At 45.5% G+C, this 13,458-nt stretch overlaps 1 protein-coding gene and 1 long non-coding RNA gene across 21 annotated transcripts in view; one reads left to right on the forward strand and one right to left on the reverse strand.

Moving 5' to 3' along the window:
- The window catches only part of LOC138736241 (uncharacterized), a 64,920-nt gene extending 64,217 nt beyond the window's left edge, over nucleotides 1–703 (forward strand). Inside the window, exon 3 of the long non-coding RNA XR_011340178.1 lies at nucleotides 56–703. This is a non-coding gene — a long non-coding RNA (uncharacterized lncRNA). The remainder of the gene's footprint in view (nucleotides 1–55) is intronic.
- The window catches only part of zmiz1a (zinc finger, MIZ-type containing 1a), a 364,054-nt gene that overhangs the window by 110,635 nt on the left and 239,961 nt on the right, over nucleotides 1–13,458 (reverse strand). For all 20 annotated transcript variants that reach the window (XM_069885418.1, XM_069885419.1, XM_069885427.1 and 17 more), the window contains one exon: nucleotides 681–786. In XM_069885418.1, the coding sequence (XP_069741519.1) occupies nucleotides 681–786 (106 nt within the window). The remainder of the gene's footprint in view (nucleotides 1–680; nucleotides 787–13,458) is intronic.

The following is a 13,458-nucleotide window of genomic DNA, read 5'->3' on the forward strand; positions in this document are numbered from 1 at the left end:
GCCCGTATCCATGCTATGATTCTGTGAAACGTTAACTCTACTTCTCTCTCCACAGATGTTACCTGAATATTTCCAGTGCTGAACCTTCATCTGGACCCAGATTGGGTCCTTTCTAGCAAAGTGAACAGGTCTTCTTCATGCAAGAAGCTCTTTCCACTGGAATGAGACAGCTTTTTGAGGGACACCATGGACACTAGTCGAGCCTCAGTGCACGTGCACATGGTTGCACATGACATGGTTTCAGGGTGCTGAAGCTTCACTTCACTTCTATTCCCCAGTTGGGACGGGTCCAAGCAACACGCATGCATGAGGTTGACCTGAAGACTTCCCTCTCCTGCAATCCAAGGTAAACGATAGGCCCCAATGCAACATCCATTTTAAAAAGCAGCCCCTGCAAGCATTCTCAGTCTCACAGCACACATACGATATCCTGTTACACTCAACAACCACCACCAACGTAACCTCAAGCCTTTATCTTTTGCTTCTTTCGATCATCAGCAGGCTTGATTGGAAAAGTGTTTGAAGGATCACAGCACTAAGGGTCCAGAATCCTGGCCATTGGTCACATGAGCTTGGTTATCCCACACTCCACACAAAAGCCAGAATCTGTATTTCCGGTTAAGCAAGTGTTGTGGGAGGAGGAAGGGAACAGAGAACACCAAATAAAAGCTTGTCAGTACCTGCAGACTTTGGCGTGAACTTGTCTCTGTTTGCAGCGCATACAGCCAGCAGCCGGTATCCCAGATCCAAGTCAAAGCCTTGCTGAGCAGCTACCCTGCTGACAACCTAGACCAAAAGAGAAACAGCACACCATCAACCTCCGACATACAGCAAACACAGGCAGCAGACAGCGCATGGCAGCAGGAGGCAATTGTGCTCCAGACCAGAGCAAAGTCAGGAAGAGCAAGCAGGCTGCCAGATGTTTGGCACATTCCTCACCTCGTTCCTTTGGCTGCTCTACCTCTGCCTCTTAAGCTGACACCGCTGTATTTCACAGTGGTGCAGAAAGAGTGCAAGCTCGCCTCAGGCTTGCATCTCACATCGGCTGGGCTCCAAGCCAAGTCTGATGAATACTTTTGGCACGCTACCGTCAGTGGGTTGATCATGAACACACATCCTGCTTTAAGGGTTCAGGCACCAATCCTTCGAGGCAATTTTAGCATTGGAGGTAATCATACTGAAGGTAGTCTGGCATTAATTCCAGCAATCAGAGATAACACAGAGACCTGAAGATCCTTGGTCTTTGGGTTTTGAAGCAATTCCCAGTCTTCAACCTAAGTGAATTATGGGTCTCTGCGGACTTACAGCGGTGGCACTTGAAAATATCAGCAAGATGAGTGACAATTTAAAGTCAGGTTTAAATCAGACCAGGAATGTGATCCCTGAAAACAAACCTTGGGTCTGCTGTTGGTAGATGAGCAGAATCCACCAGTGCTTTCACCAATGCCACATGGACAGACACGGGCATCAATTGGCTTTTAAATATTGACTCCCATGAAAGTTAGGCATAACGTTCTCATGGGATGGGATAAAAGTAAAAGGTGGGAAACCGTCAAAAGCATCTGCATTAAGGATGCTTGTCCAGTTTGGGCGACCGTCGCCACTGTCCTCCCTGCAGGCTCAGACACGCTCCTGGGCAATTCTAGGCGGGCAGGGCCTGAGGGAGCACTGAGGAGCTGAGAGATCCCAAAGGTCACTAAAGGCAGACAAGATGTTTGAGCTGAGAATGGAATATAAAAAGATCATTCTATTTTGTAAAACATTGCTCGGGCCAAAGTTGGCAGTACAATGTGCAGTTCTGGTCACCTCGTTAGAGTTCATAGAGCCATTCAGCCCATCTTGTCCATGCTGACCGAGCTAGTCCCACTTGCCTGAACTCGGCCTTAATCCCTCCAAACCAGCCATTCTCAACCTTTTTTGGCAGTGACCCCCACCGAGGACTCTGACCAATATTTATGGGCCTACTTCCCAGTGAAGAAGTCAGGTTTTGGTTTCTTCTGTAATTCACTCCTACAGAAAAATATGATTGTTATGTGAGGTGAAAAGAAGGCAAGGATGTGGTTGCCAGGTGGCCATAGGGCCCATGTTGATCATGGCAGCGCTAAACTTCCCCAGTCTAAGTACTTGTCTAAATATCTTTTAAATATTAAGATTTTCCCTATGACCTTAAATTCCACAACTTTGTTAAAATCAATCTATCTGTGTCTTAAATACATTTAAAGAGGCAGTCTCTACTAGTTTCTTGGGCAGAAAATTCCACAGATTCACTTCTCTCTGGGATAAGCAGTTCCTCTTAAATGCACTTCCCTGAATCCTGAGACTCTAATTTTAATTTAGAGATATAGCAAGGTAATAGAACCTTAGTACACTATAGCACAGAAAACAGGCCATTTGGCCCATCTAATCTGTGCCAAAATATTATTCTACTAGTCCCACTGACCTGCACACATTCCATAACCCTCTAGACCTCTCCCATCCATGTATCTATCCAATTTATTCTTAAAACCTGAGTGAGTCCACAGTTAATACATCAGAAGGCAGCTCATCACTATCTGAGTGAAGAAGTTCCCCCTAATGTTCCCCTAAACCTTTCCCCTATCACCCTAAAGCCATGTCCTCTTATATTTATCTCTTCTAATCTAAGTGGAAAGAGTCCTCTATCCCCCTCATAATTTTGTAATCCTCTATCAAATCTCCCCTCATTCTTCTACACTCCAAGGAACAAAGTCATAACCTGGTTAATCTTTCCCTGTAACTCAACTCCGAAGACCCAGAACATCCTAGTAAATCTTTGCTGCATTCTTTCAATCTTACTGATATCCTTCCTGTAGTTTGGCAACCAGAACTGAATACAATATTCCAAATTTGACCTTCACCAATGTCTTATATAACCTAATCATAACATCTCAACTCCTCTACTCAACACTTTGATTTATGAAGGTCAAGATGCCAAAAGCTTTCTTCACAACTGTGTCTACCCATGATGCCACTTTCAGGGAATTATGTATCTGTATTCCCAGATCCCTTTGTTCCTCCGCACTCCTCAGTGCCCGACCATTTACTATATGTGCCCTACCTTGGTTTATCCTTCAAAAATGCAACACCTCACCCTTGTCTGCATTAAATTCCATTGCCATTTTCGGTCCCATTTTTCCAGTTGTTTCAGATCCCTCTGCAAGCTTTGAAAGCCTTCTTCGCTGTCCACCACACCTCCAATCTTGGTGTCATCTGCAAACTTCCTGATCCAATTTACCACATTATCATCCAGATCATTGATAGAGATGACAAACAATAATGGTTCCAGCACCGATCCCTGAAGCACCACCACTAGTCACAGGCCTCCAGTCTGAGAAGCAATCAAACTCTACCACTCTCTGTCTTCACCCATTCAGCAAATTTTGAATCCAATTTACAACCTCTCCATGGATACCTAGTGTCTGAACCAACCTCCCACCTTGCCAAAGGCCTGATGAAAGTCCATGTAGATAACATTCACAGCCTTTCCTTCATCAACTTTCTTGGTAACCTCCTCGAAAAACTCTGAAAGTTACATTAAACACAACATACCACATCTCATCCATGAGCCCATATGACCAATTAACCGACTAACCTTGCACGTCTTTGGAACGTGGGAATAACCTGGAGCACCCAGGTAAAATCCACGCAGTCATGAGGAGAACATAGAAATTCCTTACAGACGGTGGCAGATATGAACCCAGGTCACTAATGTTGTAACTGTATTGCGCTAACCGCTATGCTAACTATGCCACCCATCAACTAGTTCTCATCTCTTCTACCAATGAGAACCACATTCCTGCTTCTTTCTTATCCACAAGGGGTAATAGGTTTAGAGGAGGCTCAAATTTTTTTTTCACTCTGAGGGTGTTTAAAATGGGAAACACACTGCTAGAGCCCAGAGGCGAGGGCAGGTATTCTCACAATGTTCTTGAGGAGCAACTACTTCTCCAAGTCATAGAAGACGACAGACCAACTAAACGGGATCGGCATGGGTGGGTGAGGTGGTTGGCATGGAAGTGGTGGTCCGAGGATCTGTTTCCCTGTTCGATGACCCTTCCATACCCCCAGCAGAACATAGTTGGGCAGGACGAAAGAGGCAACCACATAAGTCATCCAAAACTTGACCACAGAAACCCTGGTGGATTCTTCCCCAGCAGAGCTGAAGCAGCCCAATGCTATTGAATGAAGAGTCCATACTCTGGAAAAGCAACTTGGGGCATGATTCTGAAGATACTTCTGGTTCTTGACCATCAGCCAACTTTAGGTGGCATGGTTAGCGCAATGCCTTTTACAGCGCCAGGCTTCAAATCCCACGCTGTCTGTAAGGAGTTTGTACGTTCTCCCCCTGTATATGTGGGTTTTCCTCAGGGGCTCTCGTTTACCCCACTGTTCGAAACGTACTGGAGTCGTAGATTAATTGGGTGGCACGGGGTCGTAAGCCGAGAGGGCCTGTTACTGTGCTTTATGTCTTAAATTTAAAATGTAAACATTAAAAAAATTTAATTTTAAAGTTTACTGAAACCACTGGTGTGAAAACAAGTTTAGTTGAGAACACTTCCACTCAAATAATTGTCTTATGGTTCATCAAGGCTGCAGGGATTGGATCTACCATTTCAACCAAGGCAAGACCCATGTAGTCAGGGGCAAGAGGGAGGTACCAGGGTGAGATAAGGTCAATGACAACGCAGCCATTCTCAATCTTTATTTTGGCCATGGCCCCCTTAGGATTCAGCTTAAAGTTTACGGGCCCCATTTCCTGCGAGGCAGTCGTTTAGTTTGTTTCTTCTGCAATCCCCCCCATCCCCAATCAACTACATAAAAAAACATTAACAATATTCATGTTACATGAGGTAACATAAATATGAATGTGCTGTGGCCCTCAGAGGGGGCCTCAAGGCTGACATTGTGAATGACTGGACTAGAGATCAGGGCGATCTGGAAGGTGGAGACATTGGGACCTCGGTCTAGTTGGTTCGTTCTAGAAGAAGTTTCTATATGTGCAATGCATCTAAATTTCCAGGTCATGACTTGTCTGACATCATTGCTGCTGGGGAGAGCGAATAATGATCGTGACATTTGCTGTGCACAAGTTGGCCGCCACACTTTCAGAATTACTGGTCTTCATTGTTCAAGCAGAATTTGGGGAAATTCTGAAACGGACACACAAGGTTCAACAGAACCATGGGGTGGAGCAGAGCAACGCAATTACAGTGACAATGGCTTTGAATTCGGTGCTGTTTTCCCCATATCTGTGTGGGTTTCCTCCAGTTTCCTCCCACTGTTCAAAACGTCAGTGGTTGAAGTTTAATTGGTGTATTTGGGCTTGTGGACTGAAAGGGCCTGTCTGAATTTTTAAGAAAAATGTAATAAAAGAAAAACAACTTGTTTTCTTTTCCAAATGTTACAGTGTGTTGTGCTTCATGACAATAAGTTGTTTTTGTTTTCAATCTAAAGTTCTTGTCGTTCCTGTTAGTGGAGCTCTTGAGCTTCATATCATACATCCAATCAAAATGCTACATCACATGACTAAAAAAAGGACCACAAGCAGCTTTGCTTTTCCTGCAGTGAGCTCACAAGATGATTGTAATCCCGCCTGCAATTGAATATCATGTCAAGGAGGCCACATCTCAACGTAAACGGTGACGGGCCTGCTGCCTTCCTGCAACAGAGGTGGCCAAAAGAAAATTAGTTCCTATTACTGATCCCAGTAATTGAGAATGACCAGGCACTTAACCCCTGTGCACAGAGCAATATTACTGTACAAGTGGCCAGAGGTTCTGCCGCATCAACCCACAGAACTGTATTCAAATCCCAGGATGGCAGCTGAAAGAGCAACTTTTTGAGTAAAATAAGAAAATTCTTAAAAAAAAGAGCTAGAATGGGCGATGGTTACCATGGGTTCATTGGACACAATATCTTCCCAAAGGAATCAGAGTACTATGTGCAGTTCTGGTCTCCTTACTTGAGGAAGTTCTTACTGGCTTTGGAGGTGGTCTAGAGCACACATGTCAAACTCTGGCCTGCGGGCCAAATTTGGCCCGCGATATAATTATATTTGGCCCGCAAGATCATTTCAAAAATGTATTAGAGGTGGCCCGCCCTGCAGCGAGAGCCGATGCTGTTTTTTGGTAATGTCACCCCCACCATCCTCCCCCTTCATTGCACATCCTTCCCCATTGTAACACGAGAAGTCTGTCGATGTCATCAGCCAGCAAGCCAGTTGGAAGGCTCCCCGCACAACCAGTCAGTTCTCCCACCTGTCGAGCGGTGCGGCGGATGGGCGAGCGCCTGTGATTTTCTGTCGGCGCGACGGACATGGCAGGCTGCGCACGGCCCCCGGGCAGCGCGAGCCCCGCGCGACTGGCACTGGACGGCCCTTCCACAGCGCGAGCGCACTTCTCCCGGTCACCACGGCCTTCAGCGCTTGCACCCGCGCGGACCCCAGGGACGGCTGGTTCAGCCCTGCACGTGAAGAGAGAGAGGGTGGCTGTCCGCAAAGGCTGATCGGCAGCGCGCTGGGCCTGAGTGGGTGGGTAAGCAGGGGTGGGCAGAGGGTGAGGAGTAATGGGCAGGGGAAGTTAAGGTGGTGCGAGGGGCAGTTAGAGGGAGGGATGAGTAGAAGGAGGGGTGGATAGGGAAGAGGTAAAAGGGGAGGGGCAGGGCGAGTAGGGGAGGGGTGATTAGAGGGTGAGGAACAGGTTGAGGGGAGAGGCAGTAGAGGGGTGTGTATAGGATGGGGTGGGTAGAGGCAGAGCGAGTGGAGTGAGGGGTGAGTAGAGGTTGGGTAAAGGACTGGTCAGGTAGAGGGATGGTGGGTCGAGGGTGAATAGAGGCCTAGAGCCTGAGGAGTGAGCAGGAAATGCTGAGTCCTGATGCGGGCCAAAATGGACACAGCCTGTGAATGCTGACTACATCTCCACAGGGACCAAATATATTTCCCTCAGGTCAAGCAAAGGGTGAATTTGAGCTACCTACTCATGACCTGTAACATTATCCTCCTAAAGTTATATCCTAAAGTTAACATTACATATGTTGAAAGAAGAGAAAACATGCAGATGTTGTTGAAAATTTTCAATAAATATTTAGTTCGGCCCTCGACTTAGTCCAAGTTTTTAATTTTGGCCCTCCGTGAATTTGAGTTTGACACCCCTGGTCTAGAGGGTGAATATACTTACACAAAACACATACAAATGTAAATCATACACATGTATATACATGGACAAACATGAAATACACACGTATGTACACAAACACACAGTCCAATTCCTCTCTCCCTTCTTGCCCCTTCATCAATCTCCTTCCACTTTTCATGCCCCCTCCTGCTAAAGCCCTTCCTCCCTTGGTCTTCCTTCCCTGAATTCCCCCATACCAATTTGCTTCAACCTCTTCCTCCCCCAATCCTCTTTTATAAAATCCCTTTGCCCATCAGTCCCTCGGTGCTTCCCCATCTCCCTCCTAACCTCTTCCCACAATGTTCCACCACTGCCAGACTCTATTCTTTAGAATATTCCTGTTCCTTGCTGCCTCTCTCTGAAATCCCTGCCTCCTATTCCTTCACCCTCTACTCCTCATCCGAGTCCCCTTCCCTCACTCTTTTCTCCCTGTCCTTCTTATCATGAGCCCCCTGCTCTCTTCATGCTCCCAAGGATTCCTTGTGCCTTGTACCTCATTTCCTCACCCTCCCCCACCCAAGGTTGCCCAATGAGCAATTTGCCAAGCTGCTGCCCCTTGGTGCCAGAAACCTTGACTTAATTCCATCCTTGAGAGGGGTCTACGTGGAGCTCTCCCTGCATGGGTTTCCTCCAAGTACATCCCAATATGTGTGAGATAGTAGGTTAATTGGTCACCATAAATGGCCCCTTGTGTCTAAGTGAGTGACATATTCTGGGGGAGTTGATGGGAATGAGGGGAGAATAAAATGAGCTAGTATGGGCTCCATGATGATTTGATGGGCTGAAGGGGCCCTCATCTCATTCTTCCCTCCCTCTTCTGCTTACCCAAGGATAGGGCTGTGTACTGCAGAGCCCATCCAGAGTGACTGTAAATCCTCAACAATGACGATTTGTAACCTTCTGACTTTGCAAGAGGTTTAAACCCCTCAATGCTCTGGGTTTGAAGGTGACCAGGACAACATCTGACAATATGCTGGCTAAAAGTTCAACCACAATTTGTTTGTGATCTAATTACTGGACATAAGCCATCTTCTTCTACAACTGTGGTTCTGACAGTACAATCAGGAGACCACATTATGTGTGCACTGTGTCAAAATTGACCCCTCAGCTCAGACACTGTCAGACAGACCTAAATCCTCACAAGTCTGAGTTGGTAATAAGACCATTTCCGGACTCCCAGGATAACAAAAAATGCTGAACTAATTCTTCAACACTCATAATGGAGGTCTTGTCAGAAAAGAGATAAATTGTAATACCTGTGGTATCCAAGGGGATTGGCAGATATTGGATAAGTGTATTTTCTGGTTGCTTGAGATTTTGTGTTGCGTGATTGGTGAACTAAGATGAAGCGCGCCAATTTAATTCCCATGATTTTTTTTGATGATTGGTTGAAGCTGTTTGTTTGCGTGAATTCAATATAACAGGGATTTTACTGTAATTGGTGGAATGGATTTTCCAATTAAAACTCTGAATTTTAACTGCATTCTGGCCGCCCACTACAATCTGGTTTGAAATAATCTGTAAGATAACCATAATTTCCTGATACAAAACAAATCTTTGTCAATCATGACCAACCAGATTCCGATTTATTGTCAAAGTACAGACATGACATCACGTACAACCCTGAGGTTCTTTTTCCTGTGGGCGAGGCAGAATTACCACTTATTGCAAAATAAACTGTCCACAACGTACACATGTAAACAAATAGAGAAATGTAAACAAACTGACTGTGCAATACAGAGAGAAAAAAATTAATAAAGTGCACAAGTAAGAGTCCTGAAATTAGTCCCCAATTGAGTCTGTCGTTGAGGAGTCTGATGGTGGATGGGGAGCAGCTCTTCCTCCACCTGGTGGGTGCGAGTCTGGTGGCTGCGATGTTCTGGGCGGTGTCCACTCCCTTATGCAGGGCTTTACGCTCAGGGGTATTGGTGTCCCCGTACCAGTCCGTGATGCAGCCGGTTGGCACATTTTCCACCACACTTCTGTAGAAATTTGCCATTATTTCTGATGTCTACAAGCTCCTGACGTGCTTTCTTCCTAATGATATTAGTCCAGGAAAGAATGACGTCCTGAAATGACAATAATTTTATATCCCTACCACAGAATTGCAAATTTCAGACAAAGGTCTTGTCAGGATTTGTTTGAGCAGTTGTACCATGTCAGACAGACGATTACCACTTGGACTTCACACAAAGAGAGGTGCTAGGCTCTGCTTCTTACAGACACTGGAAAGGATCTCAATGCTGGAAAGCAGCCCTGGAGAAATGGAACATGGCCACTTCCATTTCTCCTTTCTTAACATTTGCTGTGGTTAATTAATCACTGTTGCTAGCTGGGAACTGTTATGATTCAAGAATCACAGCAAACAACCTGTTTGTAGCCAGTCCCACCAACCAGCAGTGTAGCGCAAGTTCAGAAATGTTGACAGGGAATAAATTCTGCTATTGCTCAACTGCTTTCCATCTTCAACAAAGTGCATGCAAACACACTCTGACATTGAGCCACACAGAGATCATTAGAGAGGAGCTGAAGAGAGGTTTCTTAAGCTCAAAGGTTCAAGGTTCCTTTATTGCCATGAAATAAAAGCAGTGCAATATTACACGGAATTTGCTTTAGTCTGCCGTAAGTCAGACAGATTTGTCATCGGCAGAAACTACCTGAAGCGTCTTTTACAGTCAGAGAAAAAGCAAAGGAGAGTCCCCTCAGAGTCACTGAGTGGCATTGGTTTTGCCTCCAGTTACAGGGGAAGATTAAACAGGTTAGGACTTTATTCCCTGGAGCATAGAAGAACGAGGGGGATTTGATTAGAGGTTTACAAAAAAGTGAGGGATATAGATAGAGTCAATGGGATCAGGCAGGATAATAATTCGGCACAGACTAGAAAGGCCAAAGGGCTGTTACTGTGCTGTAATGTTCTATGGTTCTATTTGTACGACCAAGCAAATGAACCAGTGCCCCTGCTCCCTCAGAAACCTGGAATGAAAGGGTTGGCACAGGAGGAACGTTCAACAGCTCTTGGTCTATACTTGTTGGAATTTAGGAGAATGAGGGGGAATCTCATTGGAACATTTCTAATGTTGAAAGGCGTGGACAGAGTAGATGTAGAAAGGTTGTGTTTCCCATGGTGGGAGAGCGTAGGGTAAAAGGGGATAACTTTGGATTGAAGGGCATTTGCTTAGAACAGAGATGTGGAGGAATTTTTTCAGATAGAAGGTGGTGAATCTGTGCCACAGGAGGATGTGGAGACCAGATCATTGGGTGTATTTAAGGCAGAGGTTGATAGGTTCTTGATTAGTTAGGGGCATCAAAGGTTATGGGGAGAAGGCCGGGCAGTGGGGCTGAGTGGGAAAATGGATCAGTTCATGATTAAACAGCAGGACAGACTCGATGGGCTGAATAGCCTCTGTATTTTATGGTCTTTCTGAAATTTGGCATGTCACTCACAACCCTCAACAAATTCTACAGGTGCACCATTGAAGGCACACTGTCATCACTACATGGGACAGGAACTGCTTTGCCCCAGACCACTGAAACCCGTAGAGGGTCGTGACTGAGGCCCCAATACTCACCCCTCCCTCCCAACTCCTCATCTATAACTGTTCGATGGCATGATTAGCATCGTGGTTACAGCGCCAGCAACCTGGGTTCAAATCCAGCTCTGCCTGTAAGAAAGCTTGTATGTCCTCTGCGAGTCTGCTTGGGTTTCCTTCAGGTGCTCCAGTTTCCTCCCTCCTTTCAATATGTGGGGGGGTTATAGGTTCAATGGGGACTGGAAGAGTGAAATACGGAATTACAGATACTGTAATTCGAGCAAAAACCCATAGAAATGCTGGAGGAATTCAGCCGGTCTCGCAGCGTCCATAGGAGATAAAGATATATTACCGACATTTCAGGCCCGAGTTCTTCTTCAAGGAACAGGCAAACAACAGGAAATCTCAGAATTGAGACAGTGCTGTCTGGGGGAGGAGTCCAGACCAGAAGGGGAGAGGTCAGAATTGACTTTGGTCTGTATGAAGGGAGATTGTGTGAAAAGGGAAGGCAAAGAGGAAGAAATGAGGGCCTGTGACCATCCTGTACACTGATATTAAATAAAATTCTGAGCAATGTCAGGTTGAATCACTCAGCTGCAATCATTACATTTACCACAAGAGGGCAAACCTGTTTTCTTCTGTGGTTTGAACAGGGTTTCTGCACCTCACTCAGCCAGGGGGCCAAACACACATTGAGCAAATTCAGACAGACCAAGAATAAATCACAGCAACTGATCCAGACCTCACAAAAAGCCAAGCTCTTGTTTTCCATCTGTTTTCTTTAGTTAGACCACACTTGGAGTGTAGCATGCAATTCTACTCAGCCCGTGGCTTTGGAGAGGGGACAGGTTTACCAGGATGCTGCTGGATTAGAGTGTAAGCGCTGTGGGGAGTGGTTCAATAAACGGGGGCTGTTTTGTCTGGAGTGTCAGAGGCTGGGGGTGGGGAAATCTGATAGAAATTTATAAAATTAAAGAAGCCATTATTAGGGCAGACAGTCTGAATCTTTCTCCCAGAGTTAAATCGCAGAGGACGTGCATTTGAGGAAGTTTAAAGAAATGTGCAGGACCACTTTTTTTTACACAGAGTGGTACGGTGCGTGCCTAGAATGGGCTGCCAGGGATAGTGGTGGAAGATATGACAGCAGGATTTCAGAAACTTTGAGGTAAACACGCGAATATGCAGGGAGTGGAGGATTATGTCTCACCTGTAGGTAGAATTCAAAGTACATAACGTTGGAGATCAGAGGTGGAGAGGGTGAACAAATTTAAGTTCTTGGGAGTCACTATCTCAGGGGATCTTTCCAAAACACCAATGGCATCGTGAAGAAAGCCTGTCAACACCTCAGGAGTTTGCAGATGATCAGTTTGATATTGGAAACCCTGGCAAATTTTCTCAGATGTGTGGTGCAACGTGCACCGACTGACTGCATCACGGTCTGGTACGGGGACACCAATACCCCTGAATATAAAGTCTTGCAAAAAGACATCTCAGGCAAAACTCTCCCTGCCATCAAGAACATCGACAGGGAACGCTGCCGTCGGAGAGCAGCAGCAATCATCAAGGATCCGCACCACCCAGCACACGCTCTGTTCTCACTGCTAACATCAGGAAAGAGGTATCGGTGGCACAAAACTCACACCAGGTTCAGGAACAGCTGCTACCCCTCCACCATTAATTACAAATTCAATCAGGGACTTATTTAAGGACTCTTACTTATGCACTTCATTGATTTAAAAAATTCTCCCTTTATTGCACAGTCAGTTTGTTTACATTTCTTTATTTGTTTACATGTGTATGTTAAGTCTTTTTTTTTTGCACTACCATTAAGTGGTAATTCTGCCTCGCCCGCAGGAAAAGGAACATCAGGGTTATTGTGATGTCATGTAGGTACTCTAACAATAAATCTAAATCTGATCAAAACCCAAAATCTAATCTTACAATCATGGCATCAAGGACAACCCTGAGATTCTACCTTTTAGATTTAGCTTAAATTGGCATCATGTTTGGCACAGATATCATGAGCTGTAGGGTCTATTCCATGTTCCCAACTTGCAGTGAGTGGATCGAGTTTTGCATACACCACATAGCAGGCTTCTCCACTGGGAAGAAGGTAATGTGGTGAACCTGACTAGCAACTCAAAGGCTGAAATTCAAATTCCCTGTTCATCAATGAGAGCGTCTCACACTAGGTGTTTACGGTAGTCAGGAGGTCGCTGCCCGCGATGACTTGGCTGGGTTTGCCACTTTCTGCAGCTCTCTGTGTTTCCAAACCAAACAGTAAACTTTCCACAGTAGAACACTACAGCACAGTGCAGGCCCTTCAGCTCTCAATGTTGTGCTGACCTATAAATTCCTACCAAAACAAGAACCAAATCCTCCTTTCCCTGTAAACCTCTATTTTTCTTTCATTCACGGTCTGAGTCTCTTAAATGCCCCTATTAAATGCTCCACCACCATCCCTGACAAGACATTCCAGGCCCCTACAACTCTCTATAAAAAAAACACATCATATCTCCCTAAAGTTCCCTCCCTTCATTCTGGTGTTTGCTAATGCTGCCCTGGGTAAAAGGCATTGGCTCTCTACCTTATCTCTCATATCTTGTTAAGTCTCCTCTCATCCTTCTTCGCTCCAAAGGGAAGAGTCCCAGCTCTGCTAACCTTGCCTCATAAGACTTATTTTCCAATCCAGGTAACATCCTGTTAAATCTCCTCTGTACCCTCTTCATAACTTTCAC

The sequence above is a fragment of the Narcine bancroftii genome, chromosome 6 (assembly GCF_036971445.1).
Source record: "Narcine bancroftii isolate sNarBan1 chromosome 6, sNarBan1.hap1, whole genome shotgun sequence".
Taxonomy (NCBI): domain Eukaryota; kingdom Metazoa; phylum Chordata; class Chondrichthyes; order Torpediniformes; family Narcinidae; genus Narcine; species Narcine bancroftii.